Source organism: Saccostrea echinata, unplaced genomic scaffold (genome assembly GCF_033153115.1).
Source record: "Saccostrea echinata isolate AGI-Se365-2 ecotype Australia unplaced genomic scaffold, CSIRO_AGI_Sech_v1 ptg000009l, whole genome shotgun sequence".
Taxonomy (NCBI): domain Eukaryota; kingdom Metazoa; phylum Mollusca; class Bivalvia; order Ostreida; family Ostreidae; genus Saccostrea; species Saccostrea echinata.
This window is the reverse complement of record NW_026889758.1, coordinates 6,925,913-6,946,918: the sequence shown is the minus strand read 5'-3', so window position 1 is coordinate 6,946,918 and position 21,006 is coordinate 6,925,913. Positions and strand designations below refer to the sequence as shown.

At 33.2% G+C, this 21,006-nt stretch overlaps 3 protein-coding genes across 4 annotated transcripts; 2 read left to right on the top strand and 1 right to left on the bottom strand.

The window, feature by feature from the left end:
• Window positions 1-109: 109 nt before the first annotated feature.
• Window positions 110-3,234, bottom strand: LOC133183233 (Krueppel-like factor 9). Its single transcript, XM_061318182.1, has 4 exons — window positions 3,120-3,234; window positions 2,399-2,974; window positions 1,838-1,927; window positions 110-1,579 (listed from the first exon to the last, which is right to left on the bottom strand). Exons 2-4 carry the CDS (start codon window positions 2,880-2,882, stop codon window positions 1,410-1,412), a joined length of 744 nt encoding a protein of 247 aa, XP_061174166.1. The 5' UTR covers window positions 2,883-2,974; window positions 3,120-3,234; the 3' UTR covers window positions 110-1,409.
• A 2,737-nt stretch (window positions 3,235-5,971) lies between these two features.
• On the top strand, window positions 5,972-14,892 carry LOC133183231 (protein C1orf43 homolog). 2 transcript variants are annotated; one of them, XM_061318180.1, is made up of 8 exons: window positions 5,972-6,042; window positions 6,290-6,389; window positions 11,967-12,059; window positions 12,887-12,980; window positions 13,099-13,152; window positions 13,421-13,584; window positions 13,890-13,948; window positions 14,221-14,892. In XM_061318180.1, exons 2-8 carry the CDS (start codon window positions 6,327-6,329, stop codon window positions 14,525-14,527), a joined length of 834 nt encoding a protein of 277 aa, XP_061174164.1. In that variant the 5' UTR covers window positions 5,972-6,042; window positions 6,290-6,326; the 3' UTR covers window positions 14,528-14,892. The 2 variants fall into 2 exon arrangements, with proteins under 2 accessions (XP_061174164.1, XP_061174165.1); XM_061318181.1 differs by lacking the exon at window positions 5,972-6,042 and having other exon boundaries at window positions 6,279-6,389.
• A 3,641-nt stretch (window positions 14,893-18,533) lies between these two features.
• LOC133183230 (peptidyl-prolyl cis-trans isomerase B-like) lies at window positions 18,534-20,792 on the top strand. The gene is made up of 5 exons (XM_061318179.1): window positions 18,534-18,739; window positions 18,914-19,030; window positions 19,625-19,730; window positions 19,825-20,012; window positions 20,291-20,792. The coding sequence occupies exons 1-5, from the start codon at window positions 18,635-18,637 to the stop codon at window positions 20,423-20,425; spliced, it is 651 nt and encodes a 216-aa protein (XP_061174163.1). The 5' UTR covers window positions 18,534-18,634; the 3' UTR covers window positions 20,426-20,792.
• Window positions 20,793-21,006: the final 214 nt, after the last annotated feature.

Below are 21,006 nucleotides of genomic sequence, written 5' to 3'. Positions count from 1 at the left end.
GTGGCGATGTAAGCATGTCACACAAAAAAGCTCTTTTGCACAATGATACAATTATAACAATATTACCCTTGCATAACCCCCCCCCCCACCTACCCCCCCCCCCCCCATTTCAATCATTCAGGTACATTTATATTCAAAATTATATCTAAATACCTAGTACAGGGTAATCCAAATATTTTTATCTTGCTTGGTTTAGAAGACCACAGGTTTATCTCCACTTAGTAAATTAAGATAGTGTGTCTTTGTGGCGCAGATTTTTCATTGTCACATTCAAATATCAGACAATTACGAAGAATATGGAACTGACAACTAGTACAATAGCTAAATATAATGCTAATATCATTTTTCTGTTTCTAATTCTATGAAAATGTAAATTGTTTAACTGTAAGCACTAGAAAGTAAGCAAACATTTGTAGAAAACTGGGATTTCTTTGATAAAACATTTTGTATCAAGGACACCTCAAAATTATCAATATCATTCAACACACAATGGAATATCAACACAAGTTTCAGGTCACATTGACATGTATCACACTCTGCTCAGGATCCCTGAAGAGATTTCACAGAAAACAAAAATAACAAAACAAAGAGAGGGGGAGAAAACACTATCATGTTTAGGAAGGCACAACCATAGCTAAAAGTCACTCAAAACAACAGCCTAATAAATAGAACACTGTCCAAGGACTGGCATGGATTTACTGTATTTCAAGAGTTAATGTTTTGATACTGAAGTCATTTTCATCTACCAAGACAAAATCCCAAGATCCTGGTAATACATCATTTGCACAAAACTGTATTGCAGTTGTAGAGAAGCAATCTTAACAAAAGGTAGCCATGAATTTATACATAGTAAATGTAAAGTAAAAAAAAAACAACATACAGAGATATTAATAAACATAATAAATTTAGCAGAACCGTTTTTTTAAAGTTTCAAGTTAACAACTCAATAGGAAACACATTTAGCCAGTATCATCATTCACACAATGCATTGTTGATTTTTTTTTTCTTTTAGGCTTCAATTCTGTTATGCACTTAAAACCTACTGAGATCAAGCATCCATTTGAATCCCTCAAGCTGCACACCAGTATAACATCTTAAATGTTTCTTTATATACATGGATGAGTATACTTTGCAACAGGTAAACTTTTTTATCAGCACATGATATGTCTATCTGTCTGAACATTTAGTTTTGATTGTGAAATCTGAAGAGATCTACTTTCTTGGCCTAATGTAGGGGGTGAAAATCTCCCTCCTGATGTCTATAATATAGAACAGTCCAACATAATTCTGTCCTACATAACATATAAAACCATAGACCTCGGTAACAGATACCTGTTAATATCCTGTACTTTGGCAATTAATTACTATAATACATGTAATTAAGATCCTTTATAACCTGTCGTTCATTTTCATCGTTCACTTTCCTTACCGGTGGGTAATGGACTGGTATTGCTTTTCTTTAACCTTGACCTCTGAAGGACAGTGGGGTCAAATTCAGGGTGTCGTCTGGCATGTTTGTTGAGATGATCACTTCTCATGAACCTTTTGTCACAATATGGACAGCAAAAACGTTTCTCACCTAAAATCCAGAGTATCAGAAATTATACTAGTGTTTTATTAAATGTATGTGTAATAATTAACTCCATGTTTACATTAAACACATTTAAAAAATAGTTATATGGGTAAAATAATTAAAATATAATTAAAATGTTCAATTAGAAAAGAAACTTTTCAGATGATTGTTGAGATGATAAATATATATGTTTTATTAAAATCATCTATAAATTTACAAGAACAGAGTGACGTTTTTAAATGTATGGAAGTAAATAATGTCTACCTGTGTGTGTCCGTAAGTGTCTGGCCAATTCATCTGACCTGGCAAATCTCTTATCACAGCCTGGCCAGGTACAAGGGAATGGACGTTCTCCTAAAAGGCAAAGAAAACAGTCAGGGACAATCAAAATGCCAACTACAGGGAGAATGTCGAGGAAAATCAAACAAAGTCACTCAATTAACTAATTAATGACTAATGAACAATTAATTTCATTTCAATTAACCCTGAACAAAACTCATCTACTTTAGAGCATATCACTTCATATTTTACTTTTAAAAAGTTTAGCAAGGAGATTTGTAACCCAATTAAAGAAAAAATTAATTAATTTTACTTTGGACTCACAAAATGAAAGAAATTTTAGTATAACCATGATAACAGTCCTATCTTGTTACAATATGGAGATTAATTGAAAACTGTGTATATTAATAGGCACTGGCCACTGTTGTTATATCAACAAACATATACTAATAATTAAAAATTTTACAGTCCAATCAATCTATGAGTTATAACTTAACAAGTACCCCCCTCCCCCTTTCCGACAATGTAATGTCTAAGCTTGTTTACCTGTGTGTGTGCGCAGGTGTGCTTTTAGGTGTGAGCTTTTTCCATACATTTTGGCACACCCTTTGTAATAACACTGATGCAGTTTCTTCTTCGGATTACACATAGAACTGTCATCTTCGTCAGAACCTTCAGCTACTGAAGTGGGCGGGGTCGCTTTTGCGCGCTTTCGTTTCTTGTCTTTCGTAGATTTATCAATGAAACTCTCGTCATTTTGTAAAGATCTTAAATGAATCCTCTTCATTTCCCCACTGAAATAGTCATGGTCTACGTGTTCTCGTCTTAACTTTCCCAAATCTGTCAAAATGCTGGCAAGATTAAACAAAGAGTCTCTCTTTTCTGCGTTGGTTACGTCTGCCATATTTTTCTCGTCAGCTGTTCGGTGCACCATATTTGAAGCAACCATATTTGACATTAACACGAGCCCTTCAGCTGCCAAACTTGTTTCGTAGTCGATATCTGTTTGATCTTGGTAAGTCATGATCATGATCTAAAAGTCCGCTGACAAAACAACGTGCTTTCTTTGTCTTGACCTCGTTTGGCTATTTGGCGGATTACACAAGCAATATTCTCTGTTGTCTGAAAGACGATGAATTCACCTTTTAAAAAAATGAACGAATTAATTCCTTATTCTGTTATTCCTCATCTCTGTTTTGATGATTGTCATTTTTTAATGTAATGTGCCCAGTTACGCGTTTGGTAACGTAAATAAACCATTACTTACCTCAAATGGTTCAACCGCGTGCTGTGGGCGTGCCTGTTGTATACAAGGAAGTGACGTAGGAAGTTTCATTCTGAGAATTAGACTGATTCCGCGAAAATTCAAAAAAAAAAAAAAATAAAATAAAAAAAAATAAAAATAAATAAATAAATAAATAAAAAGAAAAAGAATTAATAAAAAATAAAATAAAAAGCAAGAATGTTCCGATATTTCTCCTAACAACTTTATGTTGTTTTTACGAATTTTTCTTCATGTCGAATTTTTCTTCGTGTAAATTCCAAATAAATAATTTGATCATGAATGTATTTGCTTTCGTCATGGATCGGACTTGTGACCTCTTTAGTGTGAAAGTACAGGTTTAAATTAAAGGGGAAAAAAGCTAATAGACAAACATGATGATGTATCATCTTTTTCAAAAGAGGGGGAGGGAGCTGAAAAAAGGGGGGAGGGGAGTCCCCGAAATAGAAAAAGGGAAGGGGTAAAGTTGCGACAAAAAATTTCACCAGAGGCATACATATTTTTGTTCTGATTTTACAAATAAAAAATATTTAATTAGATAAATGTAGAGTTGTGGTATTGATCGTACTGCAACAAAATCGTGGAAGGTGAAAATTTCATACCATATTTTATACAGTGAATGATTATCATCGAAAAAATGATGCTGATACTACACATGCCTTATAGAACTTTAAATTAAGAATAAACATTTTTGTTTTAATCAGAGGATTTATTTAATCTATAAAAACTTTCTTTTAAAACAAAATTCCTTTCGATTGATCGACTAAAAAAATAGTATAAAACTGCTAGAATGTATAGGAGCTTCCAAGGGCTTATCTCCCTAAAAGCTCCCAGGTTTTAGGAATTCTGTGACTTATTTTAGCTATAATAAAGGTTAATACCAGATGGTACAAACTTCCGGTAGGTTAATACGAAAAGTTGATGTTTAAGACGTAGAATACGATGTATTTTAATCAGCTGGATCACAGGTAATTCAATATTTTCCTAAGGAATACATGCTATTCACCTACTTACTTTCCCCAGATACCAATTTAATTTTACATGTTCATATTACACTGATCCTCGACGGTTTTTCCCACCCACCTGTAGTTTGTACCAGCTAAGATTTTTGCACAATACACGCTATTCACCTACCTAATTCTATTAGCGTCAGATTAATTTTACATGTATATTTTAGACTGATTTCAGACTGTTTCCCTCACCTACCTGTATTTGTACCAACAAATTACTACAAAATACACGCTACTCACCTACCTACTTCTATCAGGTACCAGATTAATTAGTGTACCTGAATATTTTACACTGATCACGTACGGTTTTCCCCCATGCACCCACCTGTACTTTATACCAATTAAGATTTTTTTTAAACAATGCACGATATTCACCTACCTACTTTCATAAGGTACCAAATCAATTTTACATGCACATTTGACACTGATCCCAAATGGTCTTTTTCACCTTCCTATAGTTTGTACTAACTAAGATTACTTTATAATATATGCTACCCTATCTACTTTTACTCACAAGATTAATTTAACAAGAAGCTATTACCCTGATCCCCGAAGTTTAATTACTTAGTCCTCTTCGTGTTTTGAGCACATGAGGTCTGCACCGAGGACCTCCATCCCTGTCTGTCCGCTGACATTTGCTGTACCACGCCCCAAGTCCATCCGGGCCCTAATATATCATCTCTTTTTGTACTGAACGTCGCCATGTCTCCTTTGGTCGCTTTCTGTTTCGCTTTCCCAGTGGAGTCCATCTTAAGGCTACTCTTGGTATAACAGATGTGTCCTTTCTGCATGAGGACATGTCGGATATGGCAGCTGTTTGTGTTCTTTCATACAGCTCCTCATTGCTGATCTTGTTCGGCCAGAATATCTGAAGAATTCTACGGAGGGATCCTGTTTGGAAGATATCTAGTTTTTGAGTGATGTTGTTTGTCAACTTTCAAGACTCAGATCCATAGAAGAGGACTCTAATATTTGTTATCCCTATTTTGGTTTTGGTTCTGATAATTTAAGATTTCCAGATGTTCTGTAGTGGTTTGCAAAGGTGGCACGGGTTTTTGCAACTCTATTCTAGTTACAAGATTAATTTAACTTAGGGATATTTCTCTGATCCCAGGTGTTTTCTCCAACCTACCTGCAGTTTGTACCAGATAAGAAAGGAATATCTAAACAATTATAATAATAATAGATTTATACTCTTGGTCACTAAAAGTTACCCCCCCCCCACCCCCTCTAAATCCGCCAGTGAAATAAAGGTTCCATTCAACACCTTTTACGCAGCATAAAACAAAGAATTATTGGCCAGTGCACTCAAGAGCAAACATCAAAAATCTTTGATTCGGAAAAACTTGAATTCTATTAAAAAAAATAATACTCAAGAAAAAGAAGTCCATATTTATTTACTCAGAAAAAGATCTGAGAGATCCTCTCTTAGTAGAATTAGGTTAGGTGCACATTAACTTGCAATAGAAATTGGTAGATATATTTCCACATCAAGAAATGAAAGATGTTGTAATGCTTGCAATACTGATGTGATTGAGGATGAAATTCATTTTCTTTTTCACCATAAATCTTATTCTAAGCTAAGAAACACATACATGTACCTTAGAAATATTTATAATTTAACAAAGAAAAATATTAATCTTTACAGTGAAAGATACATGTTACAATTATATGTAAACAGTGATATACATAAAGTCTTAAAAGTAACTGTGAAATTTATTAAAGACTTATTACATCACTTCTGATGGGATTCTCTTCGATTTTAAAAACTATTCCAACCGGGATCGGGATACCATAAAAAAACGTAAACAAGTCAGGAGCCAGGGGCTGCGGAAGATAAAGTTTATTATAAACTAATCTAAATTAGTTCTAATTGCAACAGTCATTCTCATTTAAATGTGAGTTGAATTACACTGTGCTTTATCCTTTTTAAAAATTTCAATGGTTATCTATGGCTTGGGTAACCGGTTACATGTATTTAATGTACAATTATGCGTAGGAAAGAATTCCATAACCTGATAACTGTATAAAACTTCAATAAGTCATAAAGGATTCATAACGGGTCAAAATCGATTTGAATATCAAATTAGTTTATTACATATTTAAAAATTTCTTTCATTTATGATATATTTAGTTTACTTGCAGATCTGAATATGTGAGGAGGGCGTTCAAGTATCACAGAATGTCTGTCACAAGGGAGCTGACTATTGTAGGAATAGTTTTGTTTATCGCAGCAGGACTATTGGTAATATAACGATTAAAGTATTCTGTGTATGAACAATGATTCCCAAAAATATTAAAGGGATAATGTGTTTTGAAGTCTATTTTTATGTTTGTATATATATTAAAAAAAATAGCAATGTAGTAACAGAGTACACTTTTAACATTAATCCATCAATCAGATGGGTGCTAGTCACTGCACCCCAAAACCAGAACGCCCCATGCATGAGCACCCCAAACATTTTTACCGGCTCCGAAGTACAAATATGAGCACCCCACTTATTTCACGAGCGCCCCAAATTAGCATATTTCGAGTGCCCCAAGGCTTATTAACTAATAAAGAAATAAATTATTGGCTTTTTTTACAATTTGATGTTAAAAAAATATTGATATATGAAAAATTCACAAGCACCCCAAATTATATATATCATGAGTGCATCAAATTTTACATATAACGAACGCCCCAAGATATGTGAACTAGCATTATGAAGTTATAAAACGTACGCAAATTCTTAGTTAATAAGTTAATTACATGTACGTGTATATACTTAATTGGAACTGAGATACAAAATGTGAAAACGTGTTAGACAGTACTTCATGAATCTCAGAAACATGTAGGTTCGTACTGGAACAAGTTTTTAACAATAGATGGTTTTCCAATGACATATTTTTCCTCGGAGTTATTCCCCTTGGACGCCATCTTGTAGGTCAAAGTAGTGAATTTTCCTCTTTGAGCAACCAATTTTAAAAATGCATGCCAAAAATATATGGTAAAAAATATTTACGATATTGAAATTATGAATTAAAAGAAGCTTTAACAAACTTATATTCATAAGAAAAACAGTGTTACCTTCACCTCAGTGCCCAGTATAACAAATTGAACTTGGTTGAATAATGAAGGGATCTTGGGGTGTTGGCCTCAATATGGCGGCCATGGGAAATAACTCTTGCTTAAATCACCTTGATGGAAAACCATGCATCTATAATATGATAAAGCAACACATATTGAACGTTGTTGAAATATTTATAAAAATGGACTTATCATTTTCTTGCAATGAAGACAATTCTCCATCTCTCAAACGATCAAAAAGAAATGAACAGTCAATCAACAATTTTTTTTTTCATCATGATGTGGTAAAAAATAATTATGAGATTATAATTGAGCGGGCTCCTTTATGTGGGATAATGGTGGTGCTCAGACTTTGAAACTATCGTTTTTAATTACACAAATAATTAAAAGTTGATAATTTAAAATAATATTACACAAGCGTTCTTTGAAGAAAGAAAGTCAAACAGAAGAATATTTTTTACAGTTGTATGCAAATAAACATAAGTCAATTTCAACATAGATTCAAATGAAATATTCAAAAAATAAAATATAACTGATGAAGTACTTATATGTAAAATTATCACATAACGAGCACTTGTGTTAGATCGGATGATATTATTTGGGGCTCTCAAAATGCTAATTTGGGCTGCTCATGAAATAAGTTTGGGGCGCTCGTGATTTAAATTTGGGACGCTCATATTTGTACTTGGACGCTGGTAAAAATGTTTGGGGCCCTCATGCATGGGGCGTTTTGGTTTTGGGGCAAAATGACAGTAACCCAATCAGATACATTCATTAAGACACATACATATCTTGTAAGCATTTCATCAGTTTTAAGCTCACCTGAACTGAAAGCTCAAGTGAGCTTTTCTGTTCTAGAAGTGTCCAGCACATATATCTAAGTCTGTCATGTGTTGTCTGTAAACTTTTCACATTTGGACTTCTTCTCCAGAACCAAATGGCCATTTTCAACCAAACTTGCCACAGAGCATCCTTGGTTGAAGGGGAATCAAGTATATTCTTTCAAGGGAAAATAGTAAGAAATTTTGAAAGAAAAGATGAAGCACATATGAAAGCTTCCTGACATAGTGTAGATTAAAGTCTGTTCAAATCCTCGCCCCAGGGATAAGGCATGACCACAATAGGGGATCAAAGATGTACATGGTAATTTATAGGAAGAATCTTTAAGAATCTTTTCAAAAGAATATGAAGACCATGGTTAGTCTTATTAATATGAGAGCATCCTCACACAGGTAGTGCAGATTCAAAGGGGGAGTTTCGATAAGGCCGTTTTTCGGCCCCTCACGAAAATTTATGAAATTTTGATATTTTGTAGAAAAACTCCTTATCTTCCTAAAAATATGAAAATAATTTATGTTACGCATTTTCTGGTCACGTGGTAATTGAAAATTTAAGTATACTCCCTTTCATATATTTTTGGAGTAGACATTTTCATAGAGGGAAAGTGGATTTTTTTAACCATCAAAATCGTAAATGAAATAGGATAAATATGAATAATGACATATATTAACCAATTTCAACAAATATTTTTTACGGAAAATGGTGTTTATCTTATGCGAATGTTTTTTTAAGGTGCGATATTTTTCTGGTGTGTTAAATGTTAGTTTTCTTTAAAAGAGGATGGATTTAACTTATAAAACGTAAACATACATAGAAAGTTTTAACATCATAATTAATCGACAGTTTATACATAAACTTTAAAATCAGTATTTAACATTTTCCCATACGAAAAATGGAACCTGGAACACCGATGCCGACGGTATTACGAAAGCTCCCCCAACTTCGAAGGGGTAAGCTAAAAATGTGACGTTAACGTTATAAGTTGGCGACAAAAAGAGTATCGAAATGAAGATAGGATACGAAAATGTTTTCTATAATCGAGAATCTTCTTTGATTTAAAAAAAATATGCTACTTTTGGCTTAGTATTTTAACACAGAGTCAGATCAAGAAACCAGGAGCTTCTAATTTTAGATATGCAAATTTTATGCAATTTTCAATTTTTAGATATGAAGTGCACACGCGACACTCATCATATTTCAAGAAATTAGTGTGCAGAGTATAACTAATTACTGAACAAATTTAGGTGAGTGTCCCTCGTGCACTTCATATTCTAAACATCGATTTATAAATGCCACCCTCTTATATTTTCCCATAAGCCTAATGTTAATGGATCTGAGGGTACATCTAAGTATGTGTCAGCTACGGTGTGAATTCATCTTATATTAACTTTTGAAATATAAATAACAAAAGTTAACATATTTATCTTGAATTCTAAACTAGTTTTGAAAAAATAAATTGAAATTTATTTTTATGAAAAAAAGTGGGCCGCTGAGCGGCCTTATCGAAACTCCCCCTTTGTTCAAAATCATGACACCCTGTGGGGTAGGATGGGGCAACAATAGGAAACCAAATTTTTACATGGGAACATGTAAGAAAAAAATCGTAAGATTTTTTGTTTTGAAGAACACTTTTCCATTATTACTCATTTTAAATATGCAACCATTCTCAGGTACATGTAATGCATATTCAGAATACTTCCAATAAAAGCCCCAGGGAAGGGGGGGGGGGCACAATTGGAGATCAAAGCTGTACACTGGAAAAATAAAGGAAAAATATTCTCAAGAACAACTAGAGCCATGATTAATAGTATAAAATGCATGGGTCATCAGGAAGTGCAAAATCAAATTTGTCCAAATCATCACCCCCAGGAGTAGGGTGGGACCACATTTTACACTTGGAATTATTATACCCCCCCCCCAATCTTTAAATATCTTTTTTCAAGAATAGCAGAGCCATGATAAATGAATGTAATATAAGGGTAGGGTGGGGCAACAATGATAGGATCAAAATTTTTACAGGAAAATAGAAAATCTTTCATATTTTTTTTTAAAAAAATAAGCTTGGCTAATTTAGTCTTGGGTTAGACGGTTTCCTGTCCATATTTTGCTTCATATACTCCGCGTCACTAGGACCAGGTGGACTACAATAAATTCAGGGCAAATCTGCCCTGAATCTGAGCCCATTGTGATGTCGTATTTAGCTGCGCTTCCAGTTTAGAAGTTTATTGTGACGTCTATTTTTCTACGCCGTCGATGCAATGTATCATTGTGACGTCAATATTTATTTATGTGGTTAACGGCAACAGCTCATAAATCCAACGATTTAGCGTGAATTGTTCAGACCAATCAGGTGACAGCATCGATTGTAATCCACTTGGCTCTCCTGCCTTGGCAAGGATGAGCCAGGGGACCAGGCTAATCTTGGGTAAGCATTGTGGCTCAGGGGCTTTTGTTATGAGAATTGAATGAGAAGTGTATCAGTTAATATATAGACAGAATCTTAAACCTGATAAATTTGAAGACCTTTTTGGCTTATTTTGAGTATAACTGGATACAAGAATATGGTTGGCAGATTAAAGAATAGTAATTAAGATATATTTATATGTATATGTATCTATGAGGTAAATGTTTTCCTCAGGTCTTTAAGATACATTAGGCTATAGAATATATATGATCATTTTCCTTGCTATCAACCAGAGGCATAAATAACCAAGATATGAAACTCTTTGAAATCTCGTGGTCCCTAATCTAACTCCCTATTGTTTACAGTTTTCAAATCTCACACTGTTTAAATCACAAAGATCTTTAAAATTTTCAAGGGTAACAAAGTAAAACCTTTTCATTTATATCAACAAATTATTGGGTATGATTTTCTTTATTTAATACAATAACAAAGGGAGAAATCTGTAAAAGTAGTAGGTGACCGGTGGTCAGCCATATCTTTGAGATTTCACCAACTTTCATTCAGTGACCTCTTTAATTTGCCTTGTATGCTACATGTGTATTATTAATCAATGGATATTTTTAAAATTTTCAAATCATACACCTATATTAAATAAAGATAAAATTAATGTAACTTTAAATCAAAATATAAAACCAATTAAAAGTAAAATTAAGAAATAATGCAGGGACTTTCACATATTTTAGCAAATAATAGCAGAGTTGCGAATCTCTGTTATTTATTTCTCTCCTACCACATTGAAAATATTAAGATACATTACAAATATTTGTTATCTCACCAGTGTGATGATATATGAATGTGTAAAAATTACCTATCATGACTCAGAAAGATTTTATATATTTTTTCAATAAAATAAACATTTGTATTTATCGTTTTCTTCTCAGTAAATATCAATGTACATGTATAAGGGTCATCATTAACTTTTCACATTTTCATCTTCTTTTCTAGAACCACTGGACCTATTTCAACCAAACTTGACACATAGTATCCTTGGGTGAAGGAGATTCAAGTTTGTACAAATGAAGTGCCACGCTTTCTTCCAGGGGGAGATACTTAAGAAATAGTGAAAATTGGGTTGGGTCATTTAAAAATATTCTTCTCAAGAACCACTTGGCCAGAAAAGATGAAACTTATGTGAGAGCTTAGGACTAATTGTTAAGTGTTACATGGACCACATAGGAATATATATATATAGATATATAAAAATCTTTAAAAACTTTTCTTCTCAAGAACAGCAAAGTTGTGATTAGTCATATTTATGTAGAACCCTGGGGATGAAGTGGGGCCACAATATGTGATCAAAGTCTTACATGGAAATAGATAAGGATGAAAATCTTCAGTAGAAGAACAGCAGGCCAATAGTAACTCATGTGAGCGCTGTGGCCCATGGGCCTCTTGTGAGTAAAATTACCGGTATGTATAAAATAAATATCAATGTATATAATCTTTAGGTTTTCATTATGGCATTTATTGTGGCCAAAAGGCAGATATCACGGTTTGCCACAAGAGGTGCCCAGAAATCGATTGGTTCAGGAGCACCCAAGGTAATTTTCCTTTACAAAAATTCCATATTGTTGCATTTTAATTTGGAATTCAGCATTACATCCTGTTTCTGGTTTTGGTAAATAACTATACAGTGTCCAAGCAAAAGATATTATTTTTGATATGTTTACATGTCATTTGCTGTCTCATCTCCTTTTAATATGACATTATTTTGCTAAATATACATTTACAACTACATTTTTCTTAAAAACAGTTGACAAACATGCCCTGATTATGCATTTTAAGAGGTTGGAAAAAATGTGAACCTTACTATCTATTTGATATTCAAGAAATCTTCAGGTTTCACGCCCTACATTTTTTTGGGATGAGGTGGGAGAAATTCAAATATGTATGGGGAATACACAGTTAAGATATTGGTGATTTATATTATGGAAAGAAATAATCATTTGATAAAACTTTAGGATACAGCTTTTTTTTCCCAGGAATCTCAAGTCTGTTCTTTGTCTTTTGGTCACCAATATGATTTTAACATTTTAATCATGATATAAATATATATAAATCTGATAAACTGGAAGAAAGATGTAAAATTTGTTTTTAATTGGTGTATATTTTAAGAAAGCTTTAATTTTTAATTTTATTTTTAAGCTCAAACAAATGTCTGGCAATGTTGATAATATTATTTTTGATAGTCTTCAAAATAAAAAAAAATGTGTTTCAAAGAAAACTGCAATTCCTCATTTATTTCAAGTGACACAATTTTCAAATACAGAAAAGGGAAGATGCTATTTTGATGTATTTTTCTTAATTTATGTACATGTATTCTGAATGTCAAGTTATAATTTTGTATTTCTGAATGTTTAATTTTTAGATGTTCAAGAAACAGATCATGGAGAAATTAAACAGAGTATCGAAGATAAAATATGAACCAACATTACTAAACAACAAAATTTTATCATCTGCAGGTAAAGTGATATGTAAAAATCATTTCTTTATTTCAAAGATTTTCTAAACTTTATTAATTATTATAGATATTTTAATTCTGTCTGTTTAAAGTATATGATATTTATGTTAATATTTCAGATTCTAACCATTATTTATATAGAATGAAGGCCATGGATGCATTCTCAAAGTTTGGTAAGTATCCTATAATGAAAGGTAAAAGATAAAATAATTAAATGCTAGAATGAATCACATGTATTTATGATTTTTGAAATAATTTCCATAATCCATGAATACTTTGACCATTCTGATAATCATGCATAACTTGTTCATATTACAAATTGACTAGCAACTTTGTTTGTTTTTATGAACACAAACTATTTTTTATGCTTCAATTCATCCTAAAAGAGGAAATTGATTTAAAAGCTTTACTGATTCTGTTGTCCTATTTTTATGTCTGTAGACGAAACTTTAAAGATAGAAGATAACACATACAAGGGGCGTCACCCAAATACCCGGGTCAGGTGGTATCTGACGGGACTCAAAAAATCCTGCCTTAGTACCTGCCCATTGGAGGTTATTAATGAGTTCAGTGATGCTTATGAGCATGCTCGTCATAGCCCAGAGGTATAATGTAACAAAGTTTCATGCAATATCAATTCTTACATGTAATGCTAATGCTGAAACTAAAACTACAAAATTTGTTTTCCTATTTCAAAATAATGTTGCCTTATTAAAGTATATATTTCATCTATTTATATGAATACATGTATTAAATACATTTGATTATATATATGATAAGGTAGATAAACTGTTAGGATTTTAGTTTTCTACTTTTTATTTAATGTTTGATAATGATTAAGACTTTTCTTTTTCTGAGTCTCATTAGATTATTTCAGTTTGTAACAAGTACATAATTTTAATGTTTTTAGATATTTGGAGAGAGTGAATACGACCATTACATGAAATTATTGAACCAACTTATAGATAAGTATGTGTAATTGTACATAGAACCAACTTATAGATTGGTACATGTATGTGTGATGTTACACTGAAGCAATTTATAGATAGGTACATGTACATGTATGTGTAATTTTACATGGAAGCAACATCAAAATATTTTATCCTTGATTAAAAAAAAATTGTAGGGCTTGTCGGCCAAGTTTCATTCATTGCTTCTGTTGAATTCCTATATTGAGTTGCCTTTTTACATTCAGCTCAGCCACCAATGTAAATCAATTTCACATTTTTATTGATTTTTAGCCTTAAAAAGGGATTTAAATTGAAATCTCTGGAAAAAACTTCGGGAGTGGCTGTGCTAGATTCTAAAGTGTCATTTGACCAAAGCAAGAAGAATAAAATAAAAACTGAAATAGTACAAGAGAGTAAGCATACATCTGTTATTCCTGTGGATCTGAGGTTGCGAACTCGCAGTGGCAGTAGTGGACACTCAAGTTTACTGGACAGTGGTCATTCTAGTCAACCAAGCAGTGAGAGAACGGACAGAGACAGTCCAGAAAAAATAGCTCTTGTTGAACTCAGTACAAATGACAAGGAAAATCTCGTGTGACTTACCTGGTTATTATGAAAGTAGAATCCTGAAATATGTGAGAAAGCTCTCTCAAGAGATAATTTTTTTCATTATTTTTCCCCTTGTATGTTTTTGAAAGATTCCACAGAATTTGTTGACCAAGCTACAAAAGGAGAAACAGTTTTGGAGTGAATGTTAACTGTTTTCGTACTCGGATCTCAAATCCTTCAACAGTTGAATATAACAAATTCTTCAAATTGTTCAGTTAAATGCAAGATGGAATAGAAAGATGACTTTATTATATAGCAGAAAATTTACATTACATTCCCTGCGTGTTCATTTCTTTTAAAATAGTGGTAAATTGTGTGTCTACATGTATGAAGTAAAATGAATGACTGATTTGACACACAGGAATAGTGGATGATTAGAACCATGCACGAATATAATATTATATATATATATATATATATATATATATATATATATATATATATATCCCTGTTACAACATAATGAGTATAATTAGCGATATCTGTCTTTTGTTACTTTGTGAATAATTTATTCATTCAATATGTAATATATGTACAAATTAATTCAAAAAAATGTTTGTAAAACCTTCAAAAAAATTAAAAATGTACATTTAAACAAAACATTTTTGATAAGACGTATTTGATCACAAATAACCACGTGGGTGATGGCATATATTGTTGCCCTGCATTATTATACATGTATATCGTTGGTGACAATATGTCGATGTGAACGGAACTTATTGATCATGTTCATGTTAATGGTAATGTTAACGTATGAGTATATCAGCGCTTGCAACAATATTTGATTAAATGAAACTCAAAGTTTAAAATGAAATATCACCACGCCGAACGTAAACGTCAGAAAATTTACTTTCTGACAGTTTCTCAAAAATACTCCCCTCTACATTTCATACACAGTCTTTGACGCTTTTCCCACTCTACCACTTGACACAATTTGCCAACAGCTGTTCATTTTAGTGTAACATGCGTTCGTCAGTGTTTTTCAATTTTTTTTTACCGCGTTACTCTGCTTCCACAAGCCCCGCAATAGTGAAGCGCTCCAGCTCTTGACCAGCCTCTTACTGATAATCCATTTCCTCTCATGCTGACTATCTTCTAATGCAGGACTCTACCACTCAGAAACCGTTTGTGCAATTTATACACAAATGCACAGCTCCCTTTGGACATATTTCTTGCTTCCTCCACACAGGCACTTGTTTCATATACAGGGCATCCCTACTTATTTTTACCACGTGAACGATGCCCTGTATATGAAACAAGTGTCTGTGTCCGTGCCGTCCTTCAACGTCCTTATTTTATTAGCGGGGGTGTCAGTCCGTTCGTCTGTCTGTAAAGAAAGCGAGTGTGTACAAGGCGAGGACAATCCCCCGCTCTGAGAGAATACTAGTATCTCAATTTTCAAACTTCAAAGTCTTATCTTATTAAGTTTAAATGACGGAAAAGTAAAATCTATTCCATGTTTTAAAAAAATGGAGTCTGAACCTATTCTAAACTGCTAAATGAAAATCGAACATTTCTGGAAAAAAATTACGCTTCAACAAACTCGTTTTTTAATTCACAAAAAAAGACAAGTAGACTTCATAACGTAGTGGTTAATGCGTTCAGTTTTTCGCTTAATCGTGAGCTCTGGAGAGAGTTCGAATCGTGTGAAGCCTTTTTTTCCTTTTTCGCATTCTTTAAGAATATGAGTGAAAAAAAAAATCATTTATCAATAATTTATTCAATAAAATAAATGTGTAAAAGATTATTTTGACAATACTATTTTTGAAGAAAAAAATTAACTTTTCATGGACGTTAAGAATTCAGAAATGTCTTTTATCAGAGCGGAAGATTGTTCTCTTTTCACATTTTCGACTTCTTTTCGAGAACAACTAGGCCATTTTCAACTATAAACTTTCCACAAAGTATCCTTGGGTAAAGGGAATTCAAGTTTGTTCGAATGAAGGGCCACGCCTTCTTCCAAAGGGAGATAATTAGGAATTAGTGAAAAATTAATGGCATCTTTTAAGAATCTTCTCCTCAAAAACCACTGTGTTAAAAAAAAAGAACTTAAGTGGAAGCATCCTCAGGTAGATTCAAATTTGTTCAAATCATGACTCTGAGGGTAGGGTGGTGCCACAATAGGCGATCATAGTTTTACATAGGAATACAAAGGAGAAATCTTTAAAAATCTCAAGAACAGCAAGATCATGATTAGTCATATTTATATGGAAGCATCCTCAGGTAGTGTAGATTCAAGTTCGTTCAAATCATGACACCCCCGGGAGTAGGATGGAGCCACAATGGGCGATCAAAGTTTTACATAAGAAAACCTAGGGAAAAAAATTAATAATCTTCTCAAGAACAGCAAAACCATAATTGATCATATTTATTTGGAAGCATCATCAGGTAGTGCCGGTTTGTTCAAATCATGAACCCCAGGTGTAGGGAGGGGCCACAATGGGTGATCAAAGTTTTATATAGGTGAAACCTTTAAAAATCTTCTCAAGAACAGGAAAGCCATGGTTTAACATAATAAGATAGAAGCATCCTCGGGTAATGTAGATTTAAGTTTTTTTTTCAAATCATGGCCCCACAGGAGTATAGAGAGGGACCAAAAGAGGGGATTAAATTTATTTACGAAGGAAAATAAAGATAAAATTTTTCTTCTCAAGAGAACAGAAAAGTCATGATTAGTAATATTAATTCAGAAACATTCCCAGGTAGTGTAGATTCAAGTTCGTTCAAATCATGCCCTCCCCCCCCCCCCCCCCCCAAAAAAAAAAAACCCTAACCGAACCACTTTTATATTTAAACTTTGTTATACTAAACTGATTTCCTCTTTTTCCTCGTCAAAGTACTCAGGTGAGCGATGTGGCCTATGGGCCTCTTGTTTTGAATAACCCTGGTGTATGGAACGCCAAATTAACATATATTCAAATATTTGAACCTATCTTTAATTAATTGTACCTATCTTCAAATCAATTGTACCTATCTTCAAATGAATTAAAGATAGGTTTAATTCAATTTTACCTATCTTTAATTGATTTGAAGATAGGTGCAATTGATTTGAAGATAGGTACAATTGATTTGAAGATAGGTACAAATGCCATGAATTAAAGATAGGTATAATGGATTTAAAAATAGGTGCAATATTGAGTTGAACCTATCTTTAATTATAAAGACACTGACAATAACAACTACTCCCTATAAAATGCTTTGCACAGTTCCCTCCTTGTTCAAGACGCTGTTAGAGGGAGCTTTCATTATTTTCAATAACAGAAAAAGAATTGAACCTAGGTATAATTGATTTGTACCTATCTTCAAATCCTTTGCGGATATGTTTCAATTGAACCTATCTTTAAATCAATTGTACCTATCTATAAATCAATTGTACCTATCTTCAAATCAATTGTACCTATCTTCAAATGAATTGAAGATAGGTATAATTCAATTGAACCTATATTTAATTGAATTGAAGATAGGTATAATTCTATTGAACCTGTCTTTAATTGAATTGAAGATAGGTGTAATTATTTAGAGATAGGTATAATTATTTACATCTATCTTTAATTCATTTAGACCTATCTTCAATTCATTTAGAGATAGGTTCAATTATTTGAAGATAGGTACAATTATTTGAAGATAGGTTCAAATATTTGAATATATGTTAATTTAGCGTTCCATACTGGTGGAGGGTCCTGTCTGATTAATTAGGTAGTTCTAACAGAGTGGCAGAGGCTTCATATTAGTGCAGAGATTATCAGATTATTACAATCGGTAAGTAGTTAGTACAGAAGATTTAACAGCTGGACTTAGGATTACCGTAACAGCAGGGAGTGAGTGCCGGTGTCATGTGACTTTTCATGGCTTGATTACAAAGAATATAAATATTTGAATCTTGTAGAACAAATCAAAGCATATATATATATATATATGTAAAGAATTTATGTCGGGAAGTTAACCCTCTTCAGTTAGTGCAGTATGTGTAGTGGTTGTGTTCTCCCCCGCCGATTGCCACTACACATGCAGGCTTATGTTGCAGGTACAGCGGTGGTTTTAGATTAAGTGTGATGTGCCACGTGTCTGCATAACTAAGGAACCGTAGAAGACCAGACATGGCGTGTGATGGAAAATCTGTGTTTGTTCTGATGGTGTTTTTGGTCGTTGTATGTAGCAATGATACAGCCAGAGAAGAACTAGGACCCATGGTGACGGACAAAGTAAGTCAGCTTCAGCATGTTCAGTGTAAATCTAAAAAATAAAATAACAATGGTGCTATTTAGTTAGTTTGGTAATCGGATCCTTGTGATCGACATCAACACTAAGGTAGTAATCGTTTAAACTGGTTAGTAAAATACTCGTCTTTTAATTACTGAATCTGCTGACTTGTATAGGTTTACTTTGACATTCGAATGGGCGATGAAGAGATAGGGCGTATGGTGATTGGTTTGTTTGGAGATGTGGTTCCTAAGACTGTCCTCAACTTTAAAACCCTCGCCGAGGGCACCGTGGTTAGTATGGACATATAGTTACGATAATTATCGATAACCCACGCATACATGTATATACCAGTATGTGTACGCTGAAATAAACAAAATGACTGAAATTGTACAAAAATTTTATAAATTCTTCCAACGAAACTAACATGTACATTGTAACATATTTTTTGAGTGTAAAAATTACGATTATTTAATGAAGAGCATGCGGGGCTAGTTGCAAATAGATGGTAAATAAACTTTGGATACACATTTAAAGTGTATTTAAAAGGGATGTATTTTAAAACAAGCTACATAAGGTTTCTATTGGAAGGCTACAGTTCTGCACTCCATAATTAAGTACATGTATGTGACCTTTTTACTCTCATAAAATGCCATTGTTCATTCATTAAAAATCTAACAAGGAAATATTTTATTTTCGAAAGTCATAAAATTTCAGTGACTTTGAATCAGACTGGTAAATAATGTCATTTAAAAAATTTTTCCCCTGGACCTTTATGAAATATTTGCTTTGTTTGTCAAAAGTTGACGACGATATTCCTTAAATTTTAATGTTATATGTAATTTGAGATCAATGAAAAAACAGTATAACCTTAGTATTAATCTTAGGTTCGAGACGGAAAAAGATTAACGTACGAGGGAGTTCGTTTTCATCGTATCATCAAGGACTTCATCGTACAAGGAGGGGATATAACTCAGGGAAACGGATATGGAGGTATACAAACAGCAGAAATGATATAAAAGGAATATATGAATAGATTAATTTAAAAGATCTTTTTAAAATTGATCCTCAATTTATTAATTTTCAGGGAGAAGTATATTTGAAAGTGCAAGATTTCCGGATGAGAATTTCCATCTTGCACATTACGGGGCTGGGTGGGTCAATATGGCACATCACGGTAAAGACACAAACTCCTCACAATTCGCCATTTTTGCCGTCCCGGCTCCATGGTTGGATGGGAAGCACGTGGTTTTTGGAAAGGTTTTGGCAGGAATGGTAAATAGGCATCACTACAGTATATTTAGTCTGGATGTCAATTTATCAAGTATCGTTTTCATGAATGCGTCTAAAATCAAAGTACAAAGTATGATAAAGAGAAATCGCTAAATAATATCTTACATAACTTATCAAAACAAACTTTAGTGCTTTTAAATCACTAACAATGTGGATCAGGTAAATTAATAACAATATTATTTTTGAAGCTCATTGAACCCCCATATGAACAGACATGTATTCAGTAATATTTTCCTCACTTTTTTTTTTTATCGTTTCAGGACATATTTCGGAAGATGGAGAACGTTCGTACAGATAGTAATGACCGCCCCCTTGTGGAGATTACTGTTGCCAGATGTGGATCACTCCCCGTTGATAAACCATTCCGTGTGGATTTAAAACCAAGTCCTGAATGAGGACTACCATATTGAATATGAAGAAAAAGCTCAGCGCCTTTGTCTGCCAAGAAAGAATGATGAGAATGTAGAAAAGGCACACAGAAGTCAGCGGTTTAACAGACACAGAAAACAGTTTATCAAAATATATGGATATAATTGGATACTTCATTTCAGTTAAAAATCAAACATGGATCAGAATTCCGTGCAGTTAAAAGACTGAAAGTCGCGTGCAATTCGATAAAAAATAAAGGTACAATTAAAAACTGAAAGATATTTACTACTTTACGATAGGGAGATTAATAAAAGAAACAAAGTTCTATATCAGCAATGTTTAAGTTTTTACATATACACTTGTACATGCATAATATAGGTAGAGAAAAACAGGTATAGTTCTTTGACAGAAAAAATTGCAGGGGAAACTTTCTGAGCACAAATGACAAAAAACAAGGCTGGACATTTTATATATGTCGGTTCGGATGTATTGACTTCAGAAATCTGCCTCCAAATTTGGACTTCGTTATTAGCTCTACTGGAGCTTATGCGATAGTTAGGTGTCCGTTGTCTCTTAGTCCGTCCGTCTGTCTGTCAGTCCATCTGTT

Excerpts from the sequence above, each read along its gene's own strand:
- LOC133183233 (XM_061318182.1), bottom strand. The coding sequence starts at position 2,882 with ATGATCATGACTTACCAAGATCAAACAGATATCGACTACGAAACAAGT. Across the intron at positions 1,928-2,398 it reads ACACCTGCGCACACACACAG|GAGAACGTCCATTCCCTTGT; the intron begins GTAAACAAGCTT and ends TTTGCCTTTTAG. Across the intron at positions 1,580-1,837 it reads ACACTTACGGACACACACAG|GTGAGAAACGTTTTTGCTGT; the intron begins GTAGACATTATT and ends TCTGGATTTTAG.
- LOC133183230 (XM_061318179.1), top strand. The coding sequence starts at position 18,635 with ATGGCGTGTGATGGAAAATCTGTGTTTGTTCTGATGGTGTTTTTGGTC. Across the intron at positions 18,740-18,913 it reads GACCCATGGTGACGGACAAA|GTTTACTTTGACATTCGAAT; the intron begins GTAAGTCAGCTT and ends TGACTTGTATAG. Across the intron at positions 19,031-19,624 it reads CCCTCGCCGAGGGCACCGTG|GTTCGAGACGGAAAAAGATT; the intron begins GTTAGTATGGAC and ends TATTAATCTTAG.
- LOC133183231 (XM_061318180.1), top strand. The coding sequence starts at position 6,327 with ATGTCTGTCACAAGGGAGCTGACTATTGTAGGAATAGTTTTGTTTATC. Across the intron at positions 6,390-11,966 it reads TTATCGCAGCAGGACTATTG|GTTTTCATTATGGCATTTAT; the intron begins GTAATATAACGA and ends TATAATCTTTAG. Across the intron at positions 13,153-13,420 it reads GGATGCATTCTCAAAGTTTG|ACGAAACTTTAAAGATAGAA; the intron begins GTAAGTATCCTA and ends TTATGTCTGTAG.